Below are 23,001 nucleotides of genomic sequence, written 5' to 3' on the forward strand. Positions count from 1 at the left end.
AATCAAATTATGAATAAAACAACAAGCATTCATTTTCTAAGTATATTGGAAATACCAACCTCAGTGTTATTAGGCTATGAGTGAATGGTAAAAGAAAAAATTACAATGGGTAATCAAACTGAAGCAGTTTGATTTCAGGGAAAAAAAGAGGGGGGAAAAAAGGAAAACATTTCTTTCCCAAGGTAGCATCAACTGCAGATATGTAATTTCTGATGGATGTCTGTTTAATGTCTAACTTGAATATCTGTGAGCATTTCATGACTATAAACTATTACAATTTATCCCATCTTCCCCAACCATGGGCAATAGATTATTCTATTCCTTCCACAGATGACATTTGCCAAAACTTGGGAAATGTCATAATATCTCACTCCAGTCTTCCCTCTGGATCAAACACCTCCAGGTCTTTCTTCACAGGTTATTTAGGTCTAGAGGCAGGTTCAGGCTCATCGTTAGATGGTGAAATATGTGGCTTCATATGCAGTGCTGTAAGGCTCACGTGTCATACCTTGCACTTGGTTATTGTGTATAGAGGCCAAATTTCCCCCTAATTCTCTACAAACACTTCTTGCTGAGTGCCAAGTTAGTTTCTCTTCTTCTCTGGATCCAAATATTTTATAACACTGTGGAGAGAATAAAGGATTAGACAGACTTCTGGGTGTCGAAGAATATTAAGAACATTGGTTTGGATTAATTCCGTGCTAGTCCCTGCATGCAAAGAGCTGCAGATGGGGGATCTGCTGGAACACAAATATTGTCAGCCAGCAGGAAGGAGACCCAGCCAATCCCAGTGATATGTGCACAGCACCTACCATCGTGTGGGGTCACTGCTGGGAAAGAACAGACAACCACCAAAAGCTTTTGAGGAATTAAATTGCTGAAAAGTAGAATTTTTGAGGGACTGGAACTATTTCCTGATTGTGAACCTAATTTGGAGCAGGTAGTAATTTCTCGGGTCAAGTTTTTTCAATTATATACCACAGATGGAGTGCTAAAACCTCAGCTCATGTGAGAACTCACATGAGTGGAACAGTGTCAGGAAGAAGTGCCCTTCTGAAAGGGTGTTTTCCCTGAATAGCAGTGTAAAATATTTTTTGTGTATCTTCTGAGGGACAGAAGACATGGCTCCTCCCTCCTCATGCCCTTTTTTTTTTTTTGAATGCATAAAAACTTCTCCTATTGATTGCATTGTGGAATTGTGGAATTGACTTTTGGGTTTCCTCTGTTTGCTTTTTGGGTTTTTGAAAAGTTCGTATGTTCAGGTTTTTTTGCTTAACTTAGCAGAAAGCAATGCTTGCTTGTCTTTTATATTTGATTTGACATTTATTGCTTTTTGTGTTACTCAGCTTAGGATGAGTTGCTGTGATGGCCAATTACTTATGAAAAGTGTGACCTTTCATTTTTTCATCATTGTTACTCAGAAAAACAGGGTTACATTTACAGATAAGGATAATGGATCAGGATTTCCATGCAGTAAAAATGCCTAAAATAAGCAGAAGTATCTAGAAACTAGAAAAGTAGCTATAGCTAAAGACACCTGGTCACTTATTTTGAACATTCAAATCACCTCTTTTTTAATATTTAGTTACAAATTTGCCAACCTGAAAATGCAGTACACTGCTAACTAGCATACTTCTTAGTAAATTGGTGTTTAAAGAGAAAGAATTTATTTCATGAGATAAAAGGGATAGTTGTTTTCTTCACCTAGAACAAATTTGCTAAATATGTCTGATATTTATTTCTGTACCTTATTTTCAAACAAAAGCCAAGTTTCAGGACATCCTCCCAGAGGTGGAAGTACAGAAGGAGCAAATCCTGAGTAAGTTGAATTTTGCCTTTCACAGATAAAGGCATTTTTCACAGCACAACTTATGTCTTTCCATAAGCCTGAAAGAAATGGAATACAGATAATTGTTTAAAGATTGCAGAATAGAGAGAAACTCTTGTGTAACCACTACAGCAATCAGGCTCAGATGGCATTCATAAAGCACAAATGAAACATGTTTACCCAAATACACTCCCCCTTCCTCTGTAATATGTTTCTTTTCTAAGTGATGACACAGTTTCAAACTTGAGTGTGTTATGAAAAAATGTCAGTATTGTTGAACTACCTCTCTGTGGGGTAGCCTCAAATTTAAGTATGTACCAAACATTTTGGATTTTGATGCTAAATTTTACCCAAATATTTCTTGTTGCTATTTTACTCACCAAAATCTTCTGACATTATCACACAGTTTTCATCATTGTTTGCAAAATTGGGTTCATTTGGAGCCCAGGCAACGTAATTCACTGGGCTGTCATCCAGCCATCTGGAAGACACAAGGGGACAGTGGCTGCCAGCAGACATCTCAGCAGTCAGTTACTCACAAGGTCTGTTTGGGCACAGGGCTAAGCATGGTATTAGCAGTGACCAGAGGGCAAAAGCTCTACATATCCTGGGGGGACATAGCCACAGCCCTACTGCTGCCTCTCATCTGTTTAGTACTGCCACATTCAGGGCATGGGTGGACGTCCTTCACATCCCAGAAAGGTGTCCTCCTGAAAGTCTTCTACAAATGGATGTTAAAACAAGTTTCCTGCCAGAAATTTCAGAAAACTGTTGGAGTAGATGCTACTTACACTTCTTGCTTCCAGCTCACGTAACTTGAACCATGTAGGAATAATTTGATTTAACCTTTATATATACATTTAATCAAAATTTCCCAGGCTTTCTCTGTAGCCGTTGGAGATCTGGTCAGGGTGAATCTCACCCTTAGGTTGATGTCAAGTGTGGGTCAGGTAAATTACATCTTAAAATTAGCTGCTTGTCCTCCCTACTTATGCAGGGTTGCAGTCCTTGCAGTGTAAAGCATTAAGTGAGCTGAATCTTAGCCATGAATTTTTATTGAGTTTGCTCTCCCAAGTTTGGAAGGAAAATGAATTTCTCTGCTTAAATACAGAAGAATGCAATACTTTGGATCTGAGACATCTCCTTAAAACTATCCAGAAGTCAGTTGTACAACAGTTTTTAACTTATAAGATGAAAGCACACAGAAATGCTTCCTGAAGATGAAATTCCCATCATTTTTTGTCCATTAGCAGTTCTTCTTTACTCACCTGAATCTCTGATCAAAGCTGACAATTAAGCCAATGAAAAATGATTTTCTTCTGTGTTTTGTGTAAATCTAAAATAGAAATAATTAATAGTTAAGCACTAAATTGCTCCTCAATGTCAAGTAAAAATCTGAAAGGCAATTAATCATACCTGTGATTTATTTTTCCTTTTTTTTTTTTTTTTTAATTGGAATCTCACATAAGCAAATGGTAGGTTCAGATTTAGGTTTCAAGCAGGCAACAGAGATATGTGGAACATCCTGGAGTGAGGAATCCACTGGACAGGAAAGCAACTATCACTGTGCTGAACACTACATATATTAGAAAAGATAAGCTACCTGGGCCTGAACTATCCTTTGTTGCACCTTTAATATTTTCATACCTCTTTAATATGTGCATTTTCCTCTACCTATTAAAAACAATAGTAATTTTACAGGTCTGAACAAATCTATTGCTCTATAAATAAGTAATATAGGACAATAGCTCAGGATTCCAGCCTTGCTAAATATTTAGTATGTTCCCTGTGTTTTATCACCAGCTGTGCTTCAAACTTCAATATATATATTGAATTATATATATAATTAATAGGCTTTCTGCTTACATAGTGCCACAGAAATCGTCTTTTGCTTTCTTTCTCAATGACAATAAGATCAGCAAAATTCTTCTGACAAATTCTCCGTGCTTCTTCCATATGGACATGTTCTTTGCTGAAATAGTACTGCTTATTTTCATATATAATCCATCCGTCACTGGTGAGCTGATAGTCTGAAAGATAAAGAATCATATATAGTGCTTTCCTATCTGGTCTGTACAAAGTCTGAAAACTATACAATAATCTTTGTGAAAGAGGAAAAAAACCTACCAAGCTTGTAGTTTGCTTCAGGCTTTATCAATGTACCTGTAAAATAGGAGATTTTCATAAGCAACATCCCAAATTAAAAAAAAAGAAAATCAGAAATGTTTGCTTTAAGTAGTTTCATATGCTTTGCAAAATAGATGGGAAAAAGCCAAACCCACCAAGCAAACTATGAATCAGATAATTTTCAAGAATTTAGAGCACATTCTGCCATATTAAAGTAAGTGTATAATTTAGAAATATTTAGCTAGTGAAAAATATGTACATTACAGTAATGTACATCCAAAAGCACTGTGTCAAAAAATACATATTTCACAGTAAATTTGTGGTAGATTAAACAAAAATTACTTTGAGAATTTGTTTTAGCATTTTCACTTGATACTCTATGATTACTTTTTTTTTAAATATTATTGGGATTAGAGCCAAACAAAATAATCCAATATAGTAAATTCTAAAGCTTACTGAGATGGTAATAGACTACAAGTACTGAAAATGAAATGCTGGTTTATTGTTAAAGTCAGATGTAACTTCCAGTGTGTCAATGAATTCTTCCTTTCCTGATGACTTGGCTTTTACTAGGACAGTCTGTTTTTAAGAGTCCTGGAGAGCCAATAGACATCAAGCTCAAGTATCTGATTACAAATTGAATCAGGAGGAAGCAAATTAGCTGTATTCCCAGAGCCAGCTATAGCTTCTCAAAGGAAACTCTGCTTTCATATGAATGCCTGTTATTTTGTACCTCTGGACTACTGATTCTCACATTTCTTCTGTGGTTTGATGGACAGAAACACATTATTATAGAAATGATAGAAATAGTTTGATGAGAAATAAACAACAACAAAAAAGAAAAATCAAGTAAAATTATTTTGGGATCATTTAAACACTTACTTGTTAAGTATTTAGTGAAAAATAGAACTAAAATTATCTCAGTGTCTTCATTATTAATTTATATACTTCTGGTCATTTTGATTTTATTGTTTAATCCTAACATAATTGTAACATTCATTGTTTTTAGAAAGCTGGAATATCTTTTGTAAATAGGTGTCTTGAGTGCACATGAGGGAATTCACATCTGAGCACGTCTTCTCTCATGCTGCTCCTCACATAATCTAGATTCACAATTACAAGACTAATTCCTTGATTTTTTTTTTCTTGCTTTTGAAAGGTCATCTAGGATGAAGATAAACTGATCAGAGTCTTTGTGTCGTGGTTTCTGAGCTCCTTCTGAGTAATCTCACCAAGAGCAGAGGGACACATCCATCCAAAGCAGCAGCCTCAGTGTGCCAGAAAGGGCTGCACAGGATGTGCTGCTTTGAGCTGGTATGCAGAAATCAGGGCTTGGATGGTGCACTTGTGTGACTAATTTACCAAAAGGGAACAGTGATTCTTCCTTTTTGGTTAAGCAATTTTTCAATGTTACCATGGTGCCTTATTCACCCTTCAAGGGTTTTGTTGGCAGAGTCATCAAATATTAGACACACTCAGTGTTTCTATGTAATTGCTTATCCCTCCACCTTCCTATTGTGCCTCCCAGTTCCCTGTGTGTATCCAACTTTCTTGTTGTTTCAAGAAGGTTTTAAAAATCTCCTTCTCCATGGAGATGCATACAAATACTCAGTTTGCAACCAGGAAGCAGGGATGTAGAAGTAGAACTGAGCAAGCAAAACAAGTTCTTTCATTGTCAGCTGTCACTTGATCTCTTCAGGCCACACAGACCCCATTCCTATCTCCTGCTGGGGGGCACCTCAACATCTGTCAGGTCCATTTTGTGGGCCTGGCACCAGGTGGGGGAGTTTTGGCACTGGGGCCCTGCTTTCCAGGCAAGGCTGGTGGATGCAGGAGTCCATCAAGGTTATACCAACCTCCACTTTTGATCAGATTGGGTTTTCAGAGTTGCTGGTTCTTATCCCCCCCTTGGTTCTCATTAGTTGTTTCACAGTGGTAAGCAAAGCTTTTTTCAAGTCCCTAGAGAGAACTCTGTGTCCTGTGTCTGCAGCTATCCCAGGGAAGACTGAAGCAGATAGATAGAAATAGAGGGAGTAATAAAAGGAAAGGGGATAAGTACCTTTGCTTCACAAATTTATTGAAGCCATTCTAGAAAGAGATAAAACTAGAGATGAAGTAATAGGGTCACTCCTGAACCCAAGGACAAGAGAAATATTTCAATTCATTCTGCCTGCTTTATGTGTTGCCTTCACTGCAACTGGTTTTAAAATGAACAATTCCCAGTGTCTTTCTTCCTTTCAATTTGTTTAAATCCATAAAATTTGCTTTTTAAGCTTGTGTTTATTGCTCCAATTAAATGGGGAAGTAATAATACCTTCTTTTGTTTCACAAATCCAATTAAGTAAATGTTCACAGTGCAAGTCGTTCCAGCGCATTTGGGGTGATCTATTAAACATAACACAATGTTCAAGTTCTTTGTAGTTGTTGGGTTCATCTTCCTCCCAGTTCTCATAAATTACCTGTGTTGGAAATACATATCAGTTACTGAGTGATTTGAGCTGAATAGAAGTTATTGAGATTGCAATTGTGACACAATTTCAGTATCTCATCATCTCAAGTACCTTTTTTATAGGATCACTAGGAGTTCAAACAGACCTGAGGGAGCTGTGAAGGTTATGCTGGTCAGGTTACTTTCCCCACCACCCCCTGAAGAAGGCGAAGGGACTACATGGTATAGAAAACCATGTGTTTGATAAAAGAAAAACTGATGGACAGAGGGAGCCACATTTATCTTGTTTTGTGAAAGTTTGCAACTGGACTTCCCTGAACTGCCACACAGCAGTGCCCATTTTGGGAGGCTGTAAAGATCTAAGGGCACAGACTGTCAAAGGTGGGATATAACATGGTACCAGGGGTGAAACACAGGCAATGCCGTGTTAGGACAGTGCACTGCAGCTACTCAGTATATATTCTATCTTCTAAAAGACAGAAAGTCAATTAATATCCAGCAAATAAATACTCACAGGGGAGCCATCAATCCAGGAAAATCCTTCATCAGGATTTAAGAGAAACAAACCAATCCAGAAAGCCTGAGTGTTGAGTCCTTTGTCCCTAAAATAATTCATACAATATAGATATATAAGCATAGAAAGAAAGGCTGGGATATAAATCCTGAAAAGCACAGAAGTATCCTGCTTTCTGTCACACCTGAACTGAGAGCTGTGGCCAAAGCCAAGCTCACTCCCTGCACTCTGTCAGGGAGGTGATAGTGCTCTGTGTTGGGCTAAGACTTCTCATATTTAAAAATAAGTTAAAGTGATATGGCCCAGAGCCAGCTCAGGTTCCCATCCCTGTGGATGTAGCACAGATCTCGGTTGTAGTATGAGGTGAAAGACCGAGACTTTAGCAAAAGTAAAGCATAAATAGATGTTTATTTAACTAATAAGGATAGTGAGGATTGATTTTCAACTGGTTTCATTTTCTTCTTAGCTCTTCCTAAGTAGTTTAGTTAATATTTCATGCTCTTTATCTTGTCATGCCTATGGACCAAATAAAATTACTATTTCAGTCACTGCATAACACAAAGATTTCCTTCCACAAATATTTTATACTCTAAAGCAGAGACTTAACAGACAAATAAAACCACATTCAGGTGATCACAATACCGAAATATATATAAAAATTAAGGGTAAGATCACAAAAACTTCTCAATAGGAAAATTTTAAATCTGTTTCAGAAAGTAAACCCCAATTCTCCACTATGTGAAACAGTTTTGGTTAAAAGCTCTATATTAGGTGTCATTGACCTGTCTTGACCTTATGAAATACAATCAAAATATTGGTCTAATTTGAGGGGAAAATAATGTCACAGTTTATACGTCATGAGCAAGACATGGCATCTACAATGCTACCAAAGGTTAACTGAAATGAATTACTCTTTGATTTCAGGATTCTTTAGTTTATAGTCAGAAAAAAAAAATCACGTTAAGTCCTTGAATTTTGGTATACATTACACAGTAGCTCAAGGGATTTTTTGAATAAGTTGGTCAAAGAAGATTTGCAGACAGCTACAAATGCCAGTCAGAGCTGAATGTTTTATTTTCTCCCTTTAGGAAGAGGACTAACATGTAAGAAATTTATAAATCTGGAAAACAGCCTTTCTAAAACCTTTGATGAAAATTACCAAAATATTAAGCCTCTGAAATACCCAAGATTTTTTTTTAAAGCAATGTTACAGGATGCTGAAATTTTGTATCAATGTAATTTAAATTTGGCTATTTTTATTCACTTACTTGTTCAGCTCCAGATATGTTTTAAGTAATTTTTATTTACCATAGCAGGAACATAAAAAAGAATCCTTATGCAAGTACTCACGAAGCTAATTGCCATAATAAAATTTGATCTTCTCTTGTATTGATTGTGACCAGATTTCCACCTATTTCTCTACAGAATTCTTCAGCTTCAAACCAAGACTTCTTTTGGTTTCCCTCTCTCACAAAAAACTATTGAGAACAAAAAGTAAAAATAAAATAGTAAATTTGTGAAGCTTATAAAATATTTGTAATTAAAATCGGCATCATTTTAGCACACCTTTATTCTTGAGTGAGACAACATGACACCTGTCCAAGCCTCTAATATTAAACATTAAAAATGTGACGTGTAAATATTTTTTCTTAGCATCATCTATTTTAAAATAAGGCAAAAGTAGTATAGGCATCTGAGGAGAACAAAAAGTATCAGAATGTACAGAAGAGAAAAAACTAATCTGTAACTTAATTGGAACTTTGTCCACTGAAAAGTTCAAAAAAAAGATGGAAAAACTCAACCATGGCATTTTTGCAGTAGAAAGCAGAAGATTTTTGAGAAAAGAAAGGGGAAGGGTAAGTCAATGAGTTGGACTGGAAAAGATAAAATGGATACAGAAGGTTGTGGACCCCAGCTGAGGAAGAGGTTTTTGTATTGAGGTGAAAGCATGCAAATACAAAATACACTTTCTGCCAAGAGGAACATACATTCTTGGACTAAGGATATGTTTAACAGGACTAAGTGCTTGACATTTTATAGAAACAATAATTAACAATTTGGTAAATGGCAGAACCATTTAATCATAATTACATGTGACAAAGAAGCTCAGACTCCTGTAAATACAGGAATAAAATCAGCTCTGGTCTCCCAACAGGCAGAGAATCTCAGGAAAGAAAGTGAGAGCAGACTTATGTAAAGACATGCAAAAGCAATGCTGCATATTTATTTAGTTGATTTGTTTTGCCTTTTCTTTCCTTTTGTCCTTTGCAAGAGCTTTTTAAGGGATTTTTAGCTAAATCAAGAGAATGCTCAAAAGTTTTACTTGCTGGAAAGAGTCACCAACTAAACCCAGATCCAAAAGTATTGCTACAAGTATTACATGCTGTGTGGGAAAAGGGTGTCAGAGGGGCATGTTTTCCCTCAAAAACATAGTTTTATGTAAATGACACTGCCAGCTCTTGAGATGTAATAAATATGATGTTTTTTCTGAAGTTCCAAACTCCTGGAAGCAAATAAATTAGGTGAGATTCTCACCTGGCATGTAGATAAAAGAAAGCATATTTATGGCACTCTGTGTTCACAATTTTCCATTGCTGACTTCCGTTACATTTGATGGATTTTTTCCCCCATGTTTTCTCACTTTGAATACCAAAGAGAAGATCATTCCCAAATAATGTCCCAGCATCCTGGTGACCAGGGCGCTGTCCCCTGGTCTGGGCCATGCTGGGGCTCCCAGGGAAGTGGGCACACACTTACTTTGAGGCACGAGTCTGCCCGCGAGGCTCTGTCCCAGCCTTCGGCACACGCGGCCGCAGGCACCTGGCCTGGAGGGGCCGGAGGTGGCACTCCTGCTGCCCGCTGTTTGCAAAGGTAATTTGATGTCTTCTCACAGCTAACAACATCCCATAATCCAGCTGCAATTCCAGTTCCCATGACAACACAGCCTTGCTCTTTCCCTTTGCGATGTGGAAAAGAAATGAGTAAAATCAAAGCCTTAATTGTTGTCTAAGGAATGAGAGCTTTGCTTTTATTAATAGGAAATTATGAAAAGAATAATGCAGACTATGAATATTAAAAATATCCTGTATATAAAACTATTTTTAATATCAACTGTCAGAGGCCAGGTATGGGCCAATGAGTCTCACAGACACAGCTTTACCAAAACCAGAGATTTGCAGCTTCAGAAAACAAATCTTCCTTATCTGCCAACCCAGGGGAAATCACTGGGGAAATGGCCCTTGATTAAATTTACATGCATAATAGATGACCTAACAAGTACTTCGGAGTTCTCAATATCCTGGTAACTCAATTTCAAGAAGGGTGATGTCAAGTACAGCAGGTTTGTTTTAAGGCATAACTAGCTGTGTGAAGGCAAGAGCTCACAGATAGCTGCTGAGCTGTATTGCTGAAATGCCAAACTGTTTCATGTTCACTGCTCATTTCTCACATGTGCACATTGTGGGTCAAAAATCTGTCCAGAATAATTTTTCTAAAGCTGATGAGCTGCTGTTAACTGGTGTTAAAAATGGCAAAAATAATTATACCATGGACCATGTTAACTCCTACACAGTATTGCCTTCAGTCTACCCTACCAAAATCTGTCTCTGCACACCTTGGCAGGAGGTTGACTTACACCACCACCTGTAGCTCAGCTGTGACAGTGCTGGGTGCACTGGTGTCAGGCACAGTGGCACAGTGATGGTATTGGCCACCTACAGCCACAGGCACAAAACACAGTCCCCACTCTAATTTCTAACCAGGGGAATGGGAGCACAAACCTGTGTGAGCTGCAGCTGCACTCCTGTGGCAGGGGCTGAGCCCATGCAGAGCTTACCTGGCATGGCTGTGTTCCAGTGTGTGAAATGAGCAGTTTCTCCATTGGTCCACCTGAAACTCCCTCGTTCTTCTGTGTCAGAGAGACCAATCCAGAAATGTTCTTCAGACCTCAGCCCCGTCAGACTAATCAGAAAGGCTTGCTCATTTCTGCAGTGGGAAACAGTGTCCATTCACAGCCTGTTAGTGTGCAATATTCATTTAAGTGATACAGAGGAGTGTTAACATGACCCCAAAACACAAGCTCCTCAGTGAAGTCCAAACAAAACCCTTTAAACTGCAGTCAAAAGAATTTAATGAGGGACAGCTCTCTCCTTACAGCTGAATGCATCTGAAACATCACAAATTGCTGCTCCCATGGGCTTCTAGTTGTATTCTACTCTTTTCACTGTCTTTCCAAATCTCTGAAGTGCCTCAAACAGACCACCAAGACAGGACCAAGCTGTCAGCTTTGCTGCTACCCATCACCTCTGAAGGCAGTTCTGTTCCTTAGGGGCCATGTAGCCTCTGAAGGCTGACAGGGATGTAGGTAGATTAGAGATGATCCATTCTGGCTCTGGGAGAGGGCAGGTTCTGGGGAAGATTTCCTACATTTGTTCAGAATTTTCCTCAGAAGGTAGTTTAGGAAAATATTTTTATTAAAGTTTTCCTATCATAATGAGAAACTACCTATCATCTACCAATAAGTAGATGAAAATTGTAGTACCTACTTTCCAACAGAAAAAAATCCCAGCAAACCAAAAAACCCAAAAGAACCCAACCAAACAAGCAAAAAAAAACCCCCAAAAACTCCACCAAAGCCAGAAGTTGCTTTAATTATGAATTGAAAGATAAGAGGAAACTGTTTAATTCAAGAAGCCCTGAGATTTGAAATTTGCTGTAATAGATTAAGTGATAGCCATACAACATTGAGATGTTTGGTTTGGGTTTAATTTTCCTGCATGGATTATCTTTGAATGCCTTGCTACAATAATGTTTTTTGAAAATGCTGATAAAACACTTTGATGGGATCAAAAAATGGAAAATTCTTGGGAGTTTCTCCATTAAAAGCATTGATTTTTAAAGAAGTTATTTTCCCACCTGCTTTCCACCGTAGCTAGATAAGCTTTGCTCTGTTCACATGTCTTATTTGCTTCTGAGAATGTCAAAAGTGCAGAACCCACCAAGTAACAGTGAACACCATATCTTTTCCAACCCTGTGACAAACATAAGATTTTTAATGTGCAATGGAAAGACACTTCAATATAGAAATTTCTCTGCTCTTATGTGTATAAATAGTAAATGCTCAGTTTGTTGCAGCTGAATTTAAAATAAGATGAGATTGGGCTTATCTGTTAGTAAATAAAAGCTTTTTCTTTGATGCTCTTCATTCCTACATGAGGCCTTTTTGTTTAAGTGATGACATTAAGATCTCAGTTTTCATCTCATTTTTGTATACATGACTTTTCAAAGAAAATTGTGGCTATGCTATTTGCTGTGGCTTTCCAGGGCTCTCTAAGATTGAGGTTCTGCAAACTGAGTCTATAAGGAGCCTGTGATTTATTCAGGGGGACCTGCAGCTCCAGCTTTCCAGAGCTGCACAATCAGACATAATGAAATACCAAAATATTGCAATACAGAAATTAATTTGCATACAAGCACAGCCCCCCAGAGCTGTCCCTGTCACTCCCAAGTACAAGGAGTGAGGAGATTTTCTGAGCCAAGAGGAATCCAGAAGTGCTTGTTTCCAGGGAGAGCAGAAAGGAGGAATATCAGTAAAACAACCCCACTTCTTCCTGCTCTTACAGAGATCTCTGCTGACCAATACAGACACAATGCTTTTCTGAATCACAGGGCAGCTCATCTGGGGATGGAGGGCATTCACTTATACATCCATGAATCTCAGCTTTCTTGAAAATTTTCAGAACAGAAATGAAAAATGGTATTAGTAAACTGCTACCAGGAAGAGCCCAGGTTGCCTCAAGAGTAGATTTTCTATAAGATGCAAAGACAGTATACAAAAGAAGCAAGAACTAGCAAAGTAATTCCTGTACATTTTTTCAAAGATTATTATTTATGAGAGAGCATTTACTTTCTGGCAGCCTAGGTCCTCGATTGTCTCCTTTGCAGAGGATTGTGATGAAGGCTTCTTTTTACAGATGCAACCAAGTTGCTTATTACAAGCATCAGTTGCCCAGAATCCATCCTAGAATAGCAGGGAGAAGGAAAAAAATGTCAAGAAAGGGCATTAATAAGCACAAATAGTGGTTTTTCTCTTTCTTCACAAGGCCAGCTGGAGATTTATTAAAACAAGTAGACACATCTCTAAGTACTAGTTTAAGATCCATTTTAATGCTGTTTTGAGGTGAAAGAAGGAAATTAACATTAGAAGTTTCAACAATACTTCTTACCATAACTTTTAAATGAAAGGGTTTGCAAAGATCCATTTCATCTGTGCATAGGATCTGCTTTTGGAGAAGACTATTTCACTACACTGCTGGAAAAAAGATTAATTAAACGAAACTAATGCACATCTGCTAGGCTTGCAGTAAATTTAACTATTTTATCCATCAAAGAATCTGAATGTGACTGACTATTTTAAAAAAATATAGTCTATTTAAGAAGAGCTTTCCCCTCATCCCCCCATAAAATCTGATATAGGATCAATTCTTTTGGTGCCTAATACTGACAAACATTAACATTATTCTATGACATAAAAGTTCTGTCACTGACAGCATACATTTAATACCAGCATTTTAAATTTTTTTCTTTCAAAATTCATGACACTTTTTGTGTGTGCATACATGTGCATGCATCTGCAGGTAAATGTATCAAACAATCCCATCTTGCAAGAAAATAAAATTTGTGAGTCAAGCAGTCAGAAATACTATAGAATTTTACATTATTTTTTTGGCAGGTAGATGACAACTAGAGAAACGTCTCCTAGTGCCAGGTCTCAGTGACATGACATTGAGGGACAAAATTGTCTGATTGGAATATGAGGCATGCAAATAACACCTACAGTATCCACATAGGGTATAAACTAGTTCATCCCTATTCCTCTCCCAGAGCTTAAGCTTTTTCTTTGCTGAAACCAAGGGAAAGAATTTAATGTAAAATTTCTGGATCAGAATTTTCACCAGACAAGGAATTTCAGAAGGGGATACCAGGAAAATGCTTCCTCTCCTTCTGATGTCTCCTGACCTCTGAACTTGTCTTCTGATTGATACCTAATTTTGCAGCAAAACTACTTCAAGATAGCATAAGGAATGATCCCTGCATAAGCACATAAGTGATTTTGGGTGGTTGCAGTCAGAAATTTGCAGTGCTGTGAGAGGGGTGCATGCTGTACCTGCCCCTTCATGGCGGCGCAGTGCTCCACACCGCGGGTGTAGGTGGGATGCCGGCGCTGCCATTTGGTGAAGGTCACAGGGGTCCCATCACTCCACTCGAAGTAGAAGTGAGTCTTCAGGTCATTCAGACCCAGCCACAGCTCTTCTGTTGGCTCTGAAGCATGACAACAAATAGGTTTGGTTATTTTCCATCGTGCAGTGAATGCTTCCACATGCAGAACAACAGGGAGTGATAAATTTGGCATGCGGTACACAAGAGGTGGTCTTTGCGCTTTTATAAAAATGCTGTTTCCTCTTAGATCTCTATGAGAGATATATTGGGGAAAAACCATCAGATTTCATTCAGAAATGATGATTTTAATGATCATAAGGCTCTTTACAGGTGGCAGAAGATTTTTGCAAGCTTTGTGTGATTCAGAACACCAAAATAGTCCTGAGCATGAAGACACTGAACGGCTGTTGGCGTCCCATCTCTCAGGAGATCACACTGAGTCCAAGCCATGAAGAGACCTGCCAGGACATTAGAACACTTGTTGGCCCATCAGGTGTTGGCCCATCAGGTGTGTTCACCAAGGCCAGCATCTGCAGTGTCAGAACTGGTTACTGCAGATCCAAGGCGTATCAAAAGTGAAAAGATATTTTTTTCTTAGAAGGATATATAGCAAGAGGTTAGCATCAGCAAGAGGTTTGAATCTTAGCAAAAGCTTATCTTCTAGGTTTGTAGCTCAGTTCTAAAGCCTTGTACACAGAATATAGGTGCCAAAAGTGCAGTCATTAGAGATCTTTATGTGTCTCAGGAAAAAATACTGGGTTTTTTTGTTTTCTTCTCCTCCTTTGTAATGTTTTACAACGTGGTTTATTTCTTGATAAACATAGATATAATTCTGTATTTATGCATCAGCAACAACATAAAAGAGCATGATAAGTCAGACTCAGTCTTTCACTTGTGATATTTAGAGAAATATTAAACTTTAATATGAAGTTCATCTTTTATGTCACAGATGGAGCAAATGCAATACAGGCTTACATATATACTCACTGTAACCAAGCTGTGACACTAGAAAGCTGTATTCAGCAATGTTGTGGATGCTTGCCAAATCTCCATCTTGCTTTTTACATGAAGACAGAGCATCTTTCCATGTTTTGGGGTCCCGGTGTATGCTGTAGCAGTGACCTGCATATGGCCACCAGCCATCCGTGCACTGAACAGGCCTCAATTCCCCTAAAATTAGAACACAATTTTTCAGAATAAAGAGGAAATTAGAGGACACTAGGATGAGGTCTCTTGAGTACACTTTACAAAAATGGAACTGTATGAATAAACATAAAGCTGTAGTTGGCAATGCAAAATACATTCAAATTAAAAGCAAATATCGTTAAGGCACAGGATGCTAAATATGTAAATATAATGAATTCTCCTTAAACAGAGAACCACTTAAAAATGCCCACATTGTTTCAGAAATGCAATTTGAAATAATGATCTGTGAGAAAAGAGAGAACAAAGCAGACATCAGCCTCTCCTCTCTTTGTCCCCTAGAGTCACTCAGTCTTGTGGTGACTGTGGTGACTCACTTTGGCTCTGCCTGCTGTTCTATGGTTTCTCACAACAAACTTATTTTCAGGTATGGAAAAGCATGAAGCAGTTCTTTGACAACTGCAGGTCTGTAAACCTTGTAAATTAGCAGGATTTTCATATCCTCTCAGTGGCCTTTTTATAACTTATATTCTTAAAAACGTACCTTGGTCTTGCTTTAAAAATAGAATTCTGTTTCTTTTTAATGTTAATACTGGAATAAAGATTCTCTGAATTTATTTCTCTACTTTTGTTAGTGTAACTCATTATTGAAAAGTAGATTTTACAACATTCCCAGGTGACAGTCTCCAGGGGACCCCTCTCACCTGGGCCATGTTCACAGCCAAGCTGGTGCAATGGGGGAGCCCACAGATGCAACGAGGTCTGTGTCAGTGTTGCTGCTGCTCCTGCTCTGCTCATGTGAAACCAAATCACTGCAAACTGCAGACATCAGACACAGGAGGACTTTTTTCATGAATACATGAGTAACTGCAGGTATTCATTTGGAGCAAAGGAGAATAATATTTCTACCATATTTATGCAAATTTGCCTTTTGGCTCTGGTTACCATGATGGAGCATCTACAATCTGTCTTTCAAGAATGAAAGGCAGAGTGATGGAACAAAATAATAATATTCTCCTATTACACAAAGGGAGAAACAAGGCAGCATATAAAAGTGTGTGTGTGGTGTATAGCTGTGTTTTTCGAAAGTTTCTAACATCTTTGTTAAAAAATAATGTTGCATACAAGTTTCTCTTTCTAGAAGTCATAAAAAACTTTCTTTTTACTTGACTAACCTACCTTTGGGCATAATGTCAGACTTTGAACTGAAGGATCCTTTTTTACAAATGTAGCCTAGTCTCTGGTTGCATGCCTGGTTTTCCCATTTACCATTCTTTCTGGGATTCAACAGTCCGCAGATTTTCCCAGGGAGCAGGAAGGGACTTCCTTTAAGTAAAAAGAGAAAATAGAATATCACAGCAAGAAATTAATAAAAAAATATTAACAGAAACATCATATTACCAGTAGACACATTTGCTTTTTATGATTCCTTGAATCACTAATAGGAAATAGCTGTCCCTACAGGATAACTGCCTTGAAGTTTGTACAATGCTACCTTTAGTCAATAATCTGAGAGAGAAATAATGACCCTCCACTGACTTTGTTATCAGGATAGTACTGGGAAATGTCTTATTCTTTTCCTGACACTCTTGTTCTTACAGGAAGAACTGCTGAAACTGGACATTTATCTTGTGTCAAAAACTTCCAAACTTTTGAATATTGAGTTTTAAGCTATATTATCCTTCCAGTATATTTCAAGAGTTTCGCAGTTCTGCTTTCCTATGAAATAGCTTTTTTATTTTCTGTTGCAATGTGTACAAACCTCTGTAAGCTGCAAAGGAAATTTCTTGATACAGCCCTTGAAAACTTAGAGGAGAGTTTAATTTTTCATTTGACACCTTGAAACTTTTCCAAATCAGGAGACAGCTTGGAATACTCATGGCACAAAGCAAATACAGAACCAAAAAAACCCAAAAAGCAAAGAGAAGAGCTCCTCCTGTATGAGGAACACCATAAACCCACTCCTTTTCCCTTCCTGAAGTGGCCCAGTGCAATTTTGCATAAACTGTTGAGGAATTATAAGCTGGCCCCCTAAGCTTCTCAATAGTGTTTAGAATTTGTCCAAACAACATGGAGCATTATTTGCTATTCAGACTCATGGACAACATGTTATGGAAAATTCTGATCTTTGATGTGTAGGGTTATGTATCACTCCAATGACACTCTGCTTTCATAAACAAGCTCTCTGGTTTGATAAGAGAATAGAATAATATGGTATAACTTATATCCACAATGAACTTTGTAATTTGAAAGTTTCATCTTAAAACACAGATCTAGATCTTGAACTATTGTAAATCAGAATGGGCTTTCCTGAAATAAAGTTAGGTAGGGCAGTTTATATTAGTTGGTGTCTTATCAGAATTAATTCAAAGATTACAAATTAGATACATCTCTTACCTGGAGCCCAGTTTAAATATCTGAAAGGGCTGCCCCCAGCCCATTGCCATCCACTGTTGAAATCCAAAGCATTCAATCCAATCCAGAAGGCAAAACCAAATTCTTTAGTTAGCTCTAAATTAGAAAAAAAATCCGTCAGTTGTATCTCTCTATTCTTATTCACAGTAAGATCATCTAAAAGAAATTAGGTGTAAAGTAAGAAATTCATATTTCTTATTTTAAACCAGCCCCAGATCAGTACTTTCTGCATTACTGAGATACATTGATTACAAAAAGTAAAATTTGTAAATGAATCTATATTGATTGACCAGAGATCTTAGTAGGGCAAATCAACATCTTATTTCACTATTTAAATAAGACTTTATTTTTCTCACTATCTTTTATTAGAACACAGGACATGTAAAAAAGCCCTGATATTCATAAGGGAATTTTGCTAAAAGTCTTCTGTAACAGATTTAATGGAATAAAAGAAAAAGTCTATTTGTCAATAAGTTTTTTTCTAGCTTTTTTGCTATGGGAGTCCTTTCAAAGCCTCCTTTACAATATTTATAACCAAACAGATGCTGTGATACCTGTACCTGAAATCCACTGGAGTTATTTTGATTTTATGTATGCAAATGTGTCCATATTAGGACCAATCTAACCATCATCATATGTTCTCCTGAAAACATTAATAATCCTTGAAGCACAGTGGGAAAAGGTAAATTAGAGGACCAGCCCCCAGCCCTGGTCAGGTTTGAGTGCCTTTGCACAAAGGTGGGCAGAGGAAACCCTTCCCCTGGGACCGACTGTAGGAGCTGCAGGAGCTCCCACCTGGAGCTCAATGCTGGCATGGGGACATTTCCCTGCCAAAGAGGTTTGTGAGCACTGCTTCATTAAAAAGCCCCAGGCAGTGGAAGGGCAGTTCAGACCATGTCCCTTTGCTGGCTGCCCAACCACCCTGACACCCTGCCCTCTTTCTTCCCAGAGGCAGGTGACAAGGCAGCCCACCGCTTCATCACAGCGTTCTTTAAGGTCTTGTTCTCTGTCCTTTTACCTCCTATATATGCTTGCTCCTGAGTCTCTGTAATGCTTAGTAGTTCTGCATTTTGCTGCTGACAGCTTTTCCTTGCTTGGTGCCATGTTAGAGCTGATTCTGAGTTTATCTGATAGTGAATGCCGGTGGAAACATCTTCTGTCCAAAATCTTTTGGTGTCATCTGGAAGAAGTGACATAGAGCTCTGTTCTAGTGGACTCACATGTACCAACTAAAAGACAATAAAGTTTGTAATAATGCAGAATCTTTAAAGATGCATGCTAAGCATCAGGGAAAAAAAAGAAATAAATCTAGGCATCAAATTAGAATAATGGGTTTTTTTTAAATTAAAAATACTATATAAGATTTCTATATTTTTAGAAAGGAGTGAATTTTTTTCCCAATATTTGCTTTTGAATTTTCTCATACTGCACATGCAATTCTAGGTAAACCAGACATATCTATTGATTGAAATAAAGAGATTCCAGGGTAAAGTCAGAGGAGAAAAGCAAGTATGGATGTGAACTATGACCCTGGAGGCTCTTCATGCCTCCAGGGTAGGAATGGGTAGCAATTCCCTCTTAGCTCACCATCAAGAGAAGCAGTTTTTCCAAAAATGACAGAAAGTGGCCTTTGACAGCTTGAGAAACGACAGAAGAATTCTGTGTAACACCAATTTACAGCTCAACTGCTGTCTTTGCAGAGCAACTCACCAAACCTGGTGAAGCTGCTGTGTTATTGGGAAGGGCATTGGTGAGACCAATGTTTGTGTCCTGAACTGGAAAGATCCAAACATAAGTTCAGTGCAGAAGACATAACAAAGTTGGGAGAGGAAGATAATTCTCACAGCAGCATTTTTGTGTAGGCTAGCAATAGGAAACTAGAATAAGGTAGAAAATTGAAGGGAAAATAGAAAAACGCAGTTTAAGTGAGAATTGACCTATGGGGAATGACTGAGGAAGGAAGAGAAATAGGAATTTTTTGAAAGGAAGATGAATGTCTAAATAATAAGACAGATGTCTAAATTCATGCTGTTCATGCCATGCACTTAAGTCCCACAAAAGAACCTCTTCACCCCTCTGTTTCACTGAGGGAAACAGTCACCTCCAGCATTTGAGTCAGAACCTTTCTGGGCTGAACCTCTCTTCAGTGGCACCTCTTGCTCGCCATTCCCTTCAGAGAGAGCTCTTGGCCATTGGGACTAGTGTCCTGCCAGGTGATTTTCATTTGGGCTACTCTAACAAGGTCAGGCAGGCAGGTGTGCAGCTGGTAGCTCATAAAAACCAGGTAGCTCAAGAGATGGTCTGCTCAACAACATTTCATGACAAGTTAATGAATGAAATGCAAGACTTACTTATCAGTGGGCAAAATCCATAGAGTTTATCAGCATCAAAATCTGCAGTTGTTGCACACCAGAGCAGCCCGTCTGACCTGCCAACATCTGTGCACTCATTGTACTGCCTGTCTTTGTATTTGAAAGGGAATACACAAGGCTGTCCATTGGCATTTCCTCGTAATGTAAAAGTAACTAGGAGGGAATAAAAGTGTTAAAGGACATGAAAATAACATTAAAATCATATATCTAAATTTCTAATAATGGAACTATCTATTTGTCTATCCAAATTGAGAAGTTATGCAATCTTTTAAAATTTCTTTTTATTATAATTTCCTCCCTAGCATGGCTACAGATATTAAATAAAATGTTTTAGTAAAATGAGAAGTTTAAATACTGTGGTTAGAGTTTGATATGTATACACTGTAGGCAAATCAAATTCTGTGATGAAAAGTCGGTGATACCTTGTAGTTCCTGAAGAGAGAAAAACTGCAAGAATAGAAACAATACATTCACTGCATTTTTGTTTTCTGCACAGTTCAGTAAGTTTGCTTTATTTGCTTTATTACTCTGTCCATCTACCACTCTTTCACCCCACCTATTCCTTAGTGTTAAAAGAAAAAGGGTGGCTGACCAGAGAAAATACAGACCAGATTGTCATGAGCATATTTACACAGTGAAAAGTTTAGGTTTCAGTTGCACATTTCTCCACTTGGAGAAGTCTTGCAGATTCATTCTAAACCCAGATCCTTTAAGGTTAGGAATGTTTCATATTTTTAAACTATTACAGTATTATGGGAATGTTCTTTTATGGTGACATTTCTGATATAGACTCTCAGTCTCACATTCATGCAAACTCATTCCTCCACTCAGTTCTCCACACATTACTGCTTTACCATTTCTCTCTATAACTCTACCCAATGACTGATAAACATCTTGAGAGTAGAGCTGTTCTTCTAATTTGGTGTGGCTGGAGGGGAGGAGCCAGTTCTTCCTTCTCATACCTCATGTTGTGGGGCAGAAAGAGAAACTCACACAGCTATCCTGCAAATATGTAAATCCCTCAACTGATCACTGCACCATGGGTGTGATGAGGAAGGTAAATGGAAAGCAGTCCATGCTTCCTCATCTTTCATTTCCCTCCCACACAATGCCATCTGATTTAATATTTCCACAGAAAGAAATTCCAGTTTAAAGATCCTTCTCTTATTACCTCAATTTTTCCATCATCCCTAAATCCTCCACCCTTTTATTCTGTGAATTAAGAACTGCCAGGGTACCCAACATATATTTTAGATCATGTATCAAATATGATACAACATACAAAATAATCAATCTATGCATAAAAACTGTAAAGCTGCCTAAGGTAAAGCATTTTCATATCTAGTCTAATACAAAACTAACAGGAAACTTACCTGATGACTGTAGTGAACATTGCATGAGGGAAAGGAAAACTAGAAACCTGGAGAAACTCATTGCAAATGTAACTTGCTTCCCATTCTTCTGCCAAAAGTTGGATTAGAAGATTGGCAATATATAAAAATCCTTCTCTCTGCAGTTAGTGATGGGTTCTTCTCTGTGTCAACGGGTTGATGGATAAAGATCTGTACTCTAAATAAGGAAATGTCCTGTCACATGGTATTTTGAAATAGCTGGAGTGCACACTGTAAACACTGCTCTCTTTGAAGAGCAAGTCCCTTCCAAAACTGAAGTCTCCCTCCTTGTAGCTAGAGGTGGAGACATTTGTCATCTTCTGTGACATTGCTAACTTTAATTCAAGTTAGTTGTTGGGGTGCTACACAGGAGAGACCTGGAAAAGCAACTTGAGAATTGGGGACAAGAAACCCAAAGTGAAATATCATCAATTAAAGCCCTCCATTTTAACCCTTACATCTCAGAAACAGAGACAAAATCCCAGTGGTTCAATATATTGCAATAATGTCACAGCACTACATATGTAGAAGAAAGAGAGCAAACTTTGCAGAAACTGCAGGTTTTGGTGCATTATGAGCTCTCGCTCACTTTGAGGCAAAATTAGCATTATTATGTTGGTTTATTTCATCCCACTTTGGGGCTGGTTTGTTCATAATTGTTTGTCAAAGACCTGAAAAAAGTGATGTTCAACACTGTAGTCTAGTGGTAAGGTTCCATGTAACAGAAAGGAAATTTTTGCCTGGAATACTTTAAGACTTTACCAAGTAAAAGGATATGTTTATCTATCTGAGAAATTCCTAATGAGGCTGTTTCAAGACAAAGCCAAAGACATGCTAAATCCCTTTAACCTGTGAGCAAAGTGCTCATCTGAAGACTTGTATTGACATGGCAGGTTTTGTACAAATATGCTGCAAAGCCCTACTGCAAATGTTCACAAGTCCTGCTATTCCTTCTGTTTATTTACATTAGTAAAATTAAAAATTGTGATAGCAAAATTGAAAAAAATCAAGAAATGAAATAGCCAGTAGTGAGATATATATAGCAGCTGAACAGTAGATGTCATAGGAGGAGCAACTATCATTGCTTTTCTTTTTAAAAGAGTGTTGGGGAAAACTATTGCAAGAACCAGACAAACTTGTTGACTTGGCTGTAGAAAGTAGTAAGAGAGAAAAATATTTTCTAAAAAAAAGTGTCTGGATTACAGCAAAGTTAGGAATTGAATGAATTGTTTAATAATAACTATTTTATTTGCAGGTCACATGAAGGGAGGGTTTAGCATGAGCAAGTCTTGCAAGAGTAGCTCTAAGTCATAGAGCTGAATGGTGCCACAGGCACCAATGTGGTGGGGCACAAATAAAAGCTGACTTTACTGAGTGAAACCATATTTCAGATACATCTAAAATAAAAAAAAGTAAATTCTCTGACAAAGGAAATCCCAAGGTGAAATACTTAGAGGAAACAATTCCTGTTCAGTTCTCTCATTTTGCTTAATAAGTGCCAGCCTGGGTCGAGTTCAAACTGGGCTTTCTGGGTATAAATGGTA

General features: G+C 37.9%; 1 protein-coding gene across 1 annotated transcript in view; it reads right to left on the minus strand.

The window, feature by feature from the left end:
• Nucleotides 1–21,655, minus strand: part of LOC129130987 (macrophage mannose receptor 1-like) — a 33,215-nt gene extending 11,560 nt beyond the window's left edge. The window contains exons 1-20 of the mRNA XM_054649714.2: nucleotides 21,440–21,655; nucleotides 20,046–20,219; nucleotides 18,713–18,874; nucleotides 17,677–17,790; nucleotides 16,459–16,605; nucleotides 15,124–15,306; nucleotides 14,084–14,238; nucleotides 12,824–12,937; nucleotides 11,833–11,948; nucleotides 10,754–10,902; nucleotides 9,676–9,875; nucleotides 8,269–8,396; nucleotides 6,919–7,006; nucleotides 6,270–6,414; nucleotides 3,956–3,991; nucleotides 3,695–3,858; nucleotides 3,097–3,164; nucleotides 2,209–2,309; nucleotides 1,748–1,887; nucleotides 509–623 (exon numbers count right to left, since the gene is read on the minus strand). Of these exons, the coding sequence (XP_054505689.2) occupies nucleotides 509–623; nucleotides 1,748–1,887; nucleotides 2,209–2,309; nucleotides 3,097–3,164; nucleotides 3,695–3,858; nucleotides 3,956–3,991; nucleotides 6,270–6,414; nucleotides 6,919–7,006; nucleotides 8,269–8,396; nucleotides 9,676–9,875; nucleotides 10,754–10,902; nucleotides 11,833–11,948; nucleotides 12,824–12,937; nucleotides 14,084–14,238; nucleotides 15,124–15,306; nucleotides 16,459–16,605; nucleotides 17,677–17,790; nucleotides 18,713–18,874; nucleotides 20,046–20,219; nucleotides 21,440–21,500 (2,560 nt within the window). The 5' untranslated portion in view covers nucleotides 21,501–21,655. The remainder of the gene's footprint in view (nucleotides 1–508; nucleotides 624–1,747; nucleotides 1,888–2,208; nucleotides 2,310–3,096; nucleotides 3,165–3,694; nucleotides 3,859–3,955; nucleotides 3,992–6,269; nucleotides 6,415–6,918; nucleotides 7,007–8,268; nucleotides 8,397–9,675; nucleotides 9,876–10,753; nucleotides 10,903–11,832; nucleotides 11,949–12,823; nucleotides 12,938–14,083; nucleotides 14,239–15,123; nucleotides 15,307–16,458; nucleotides 16,606–17,676; nucleotides 17,791–18,712; nucleotides 18,875–20,045; nucleotides 20,220–21,439) is intronic.
• Nucleotides 21,656–23,001: the final 1,346 nt, after the last annotated feature.

Source organism: Agelaius phoeniceus, chromosome 1 (assembly GCF_051311805.1).
Source record: "Agelaius phoeniceus isolate bAgePho1 chromosome 1, bAgePho1.hap1, whole genome shotgun sequence".
Classification (NCBI taxonomy): Eukaryota; Metazoa; Chordata; class Aves; order Passeriformes; family Icteridae; genus Agelaius; species Agelaius phoeniceus.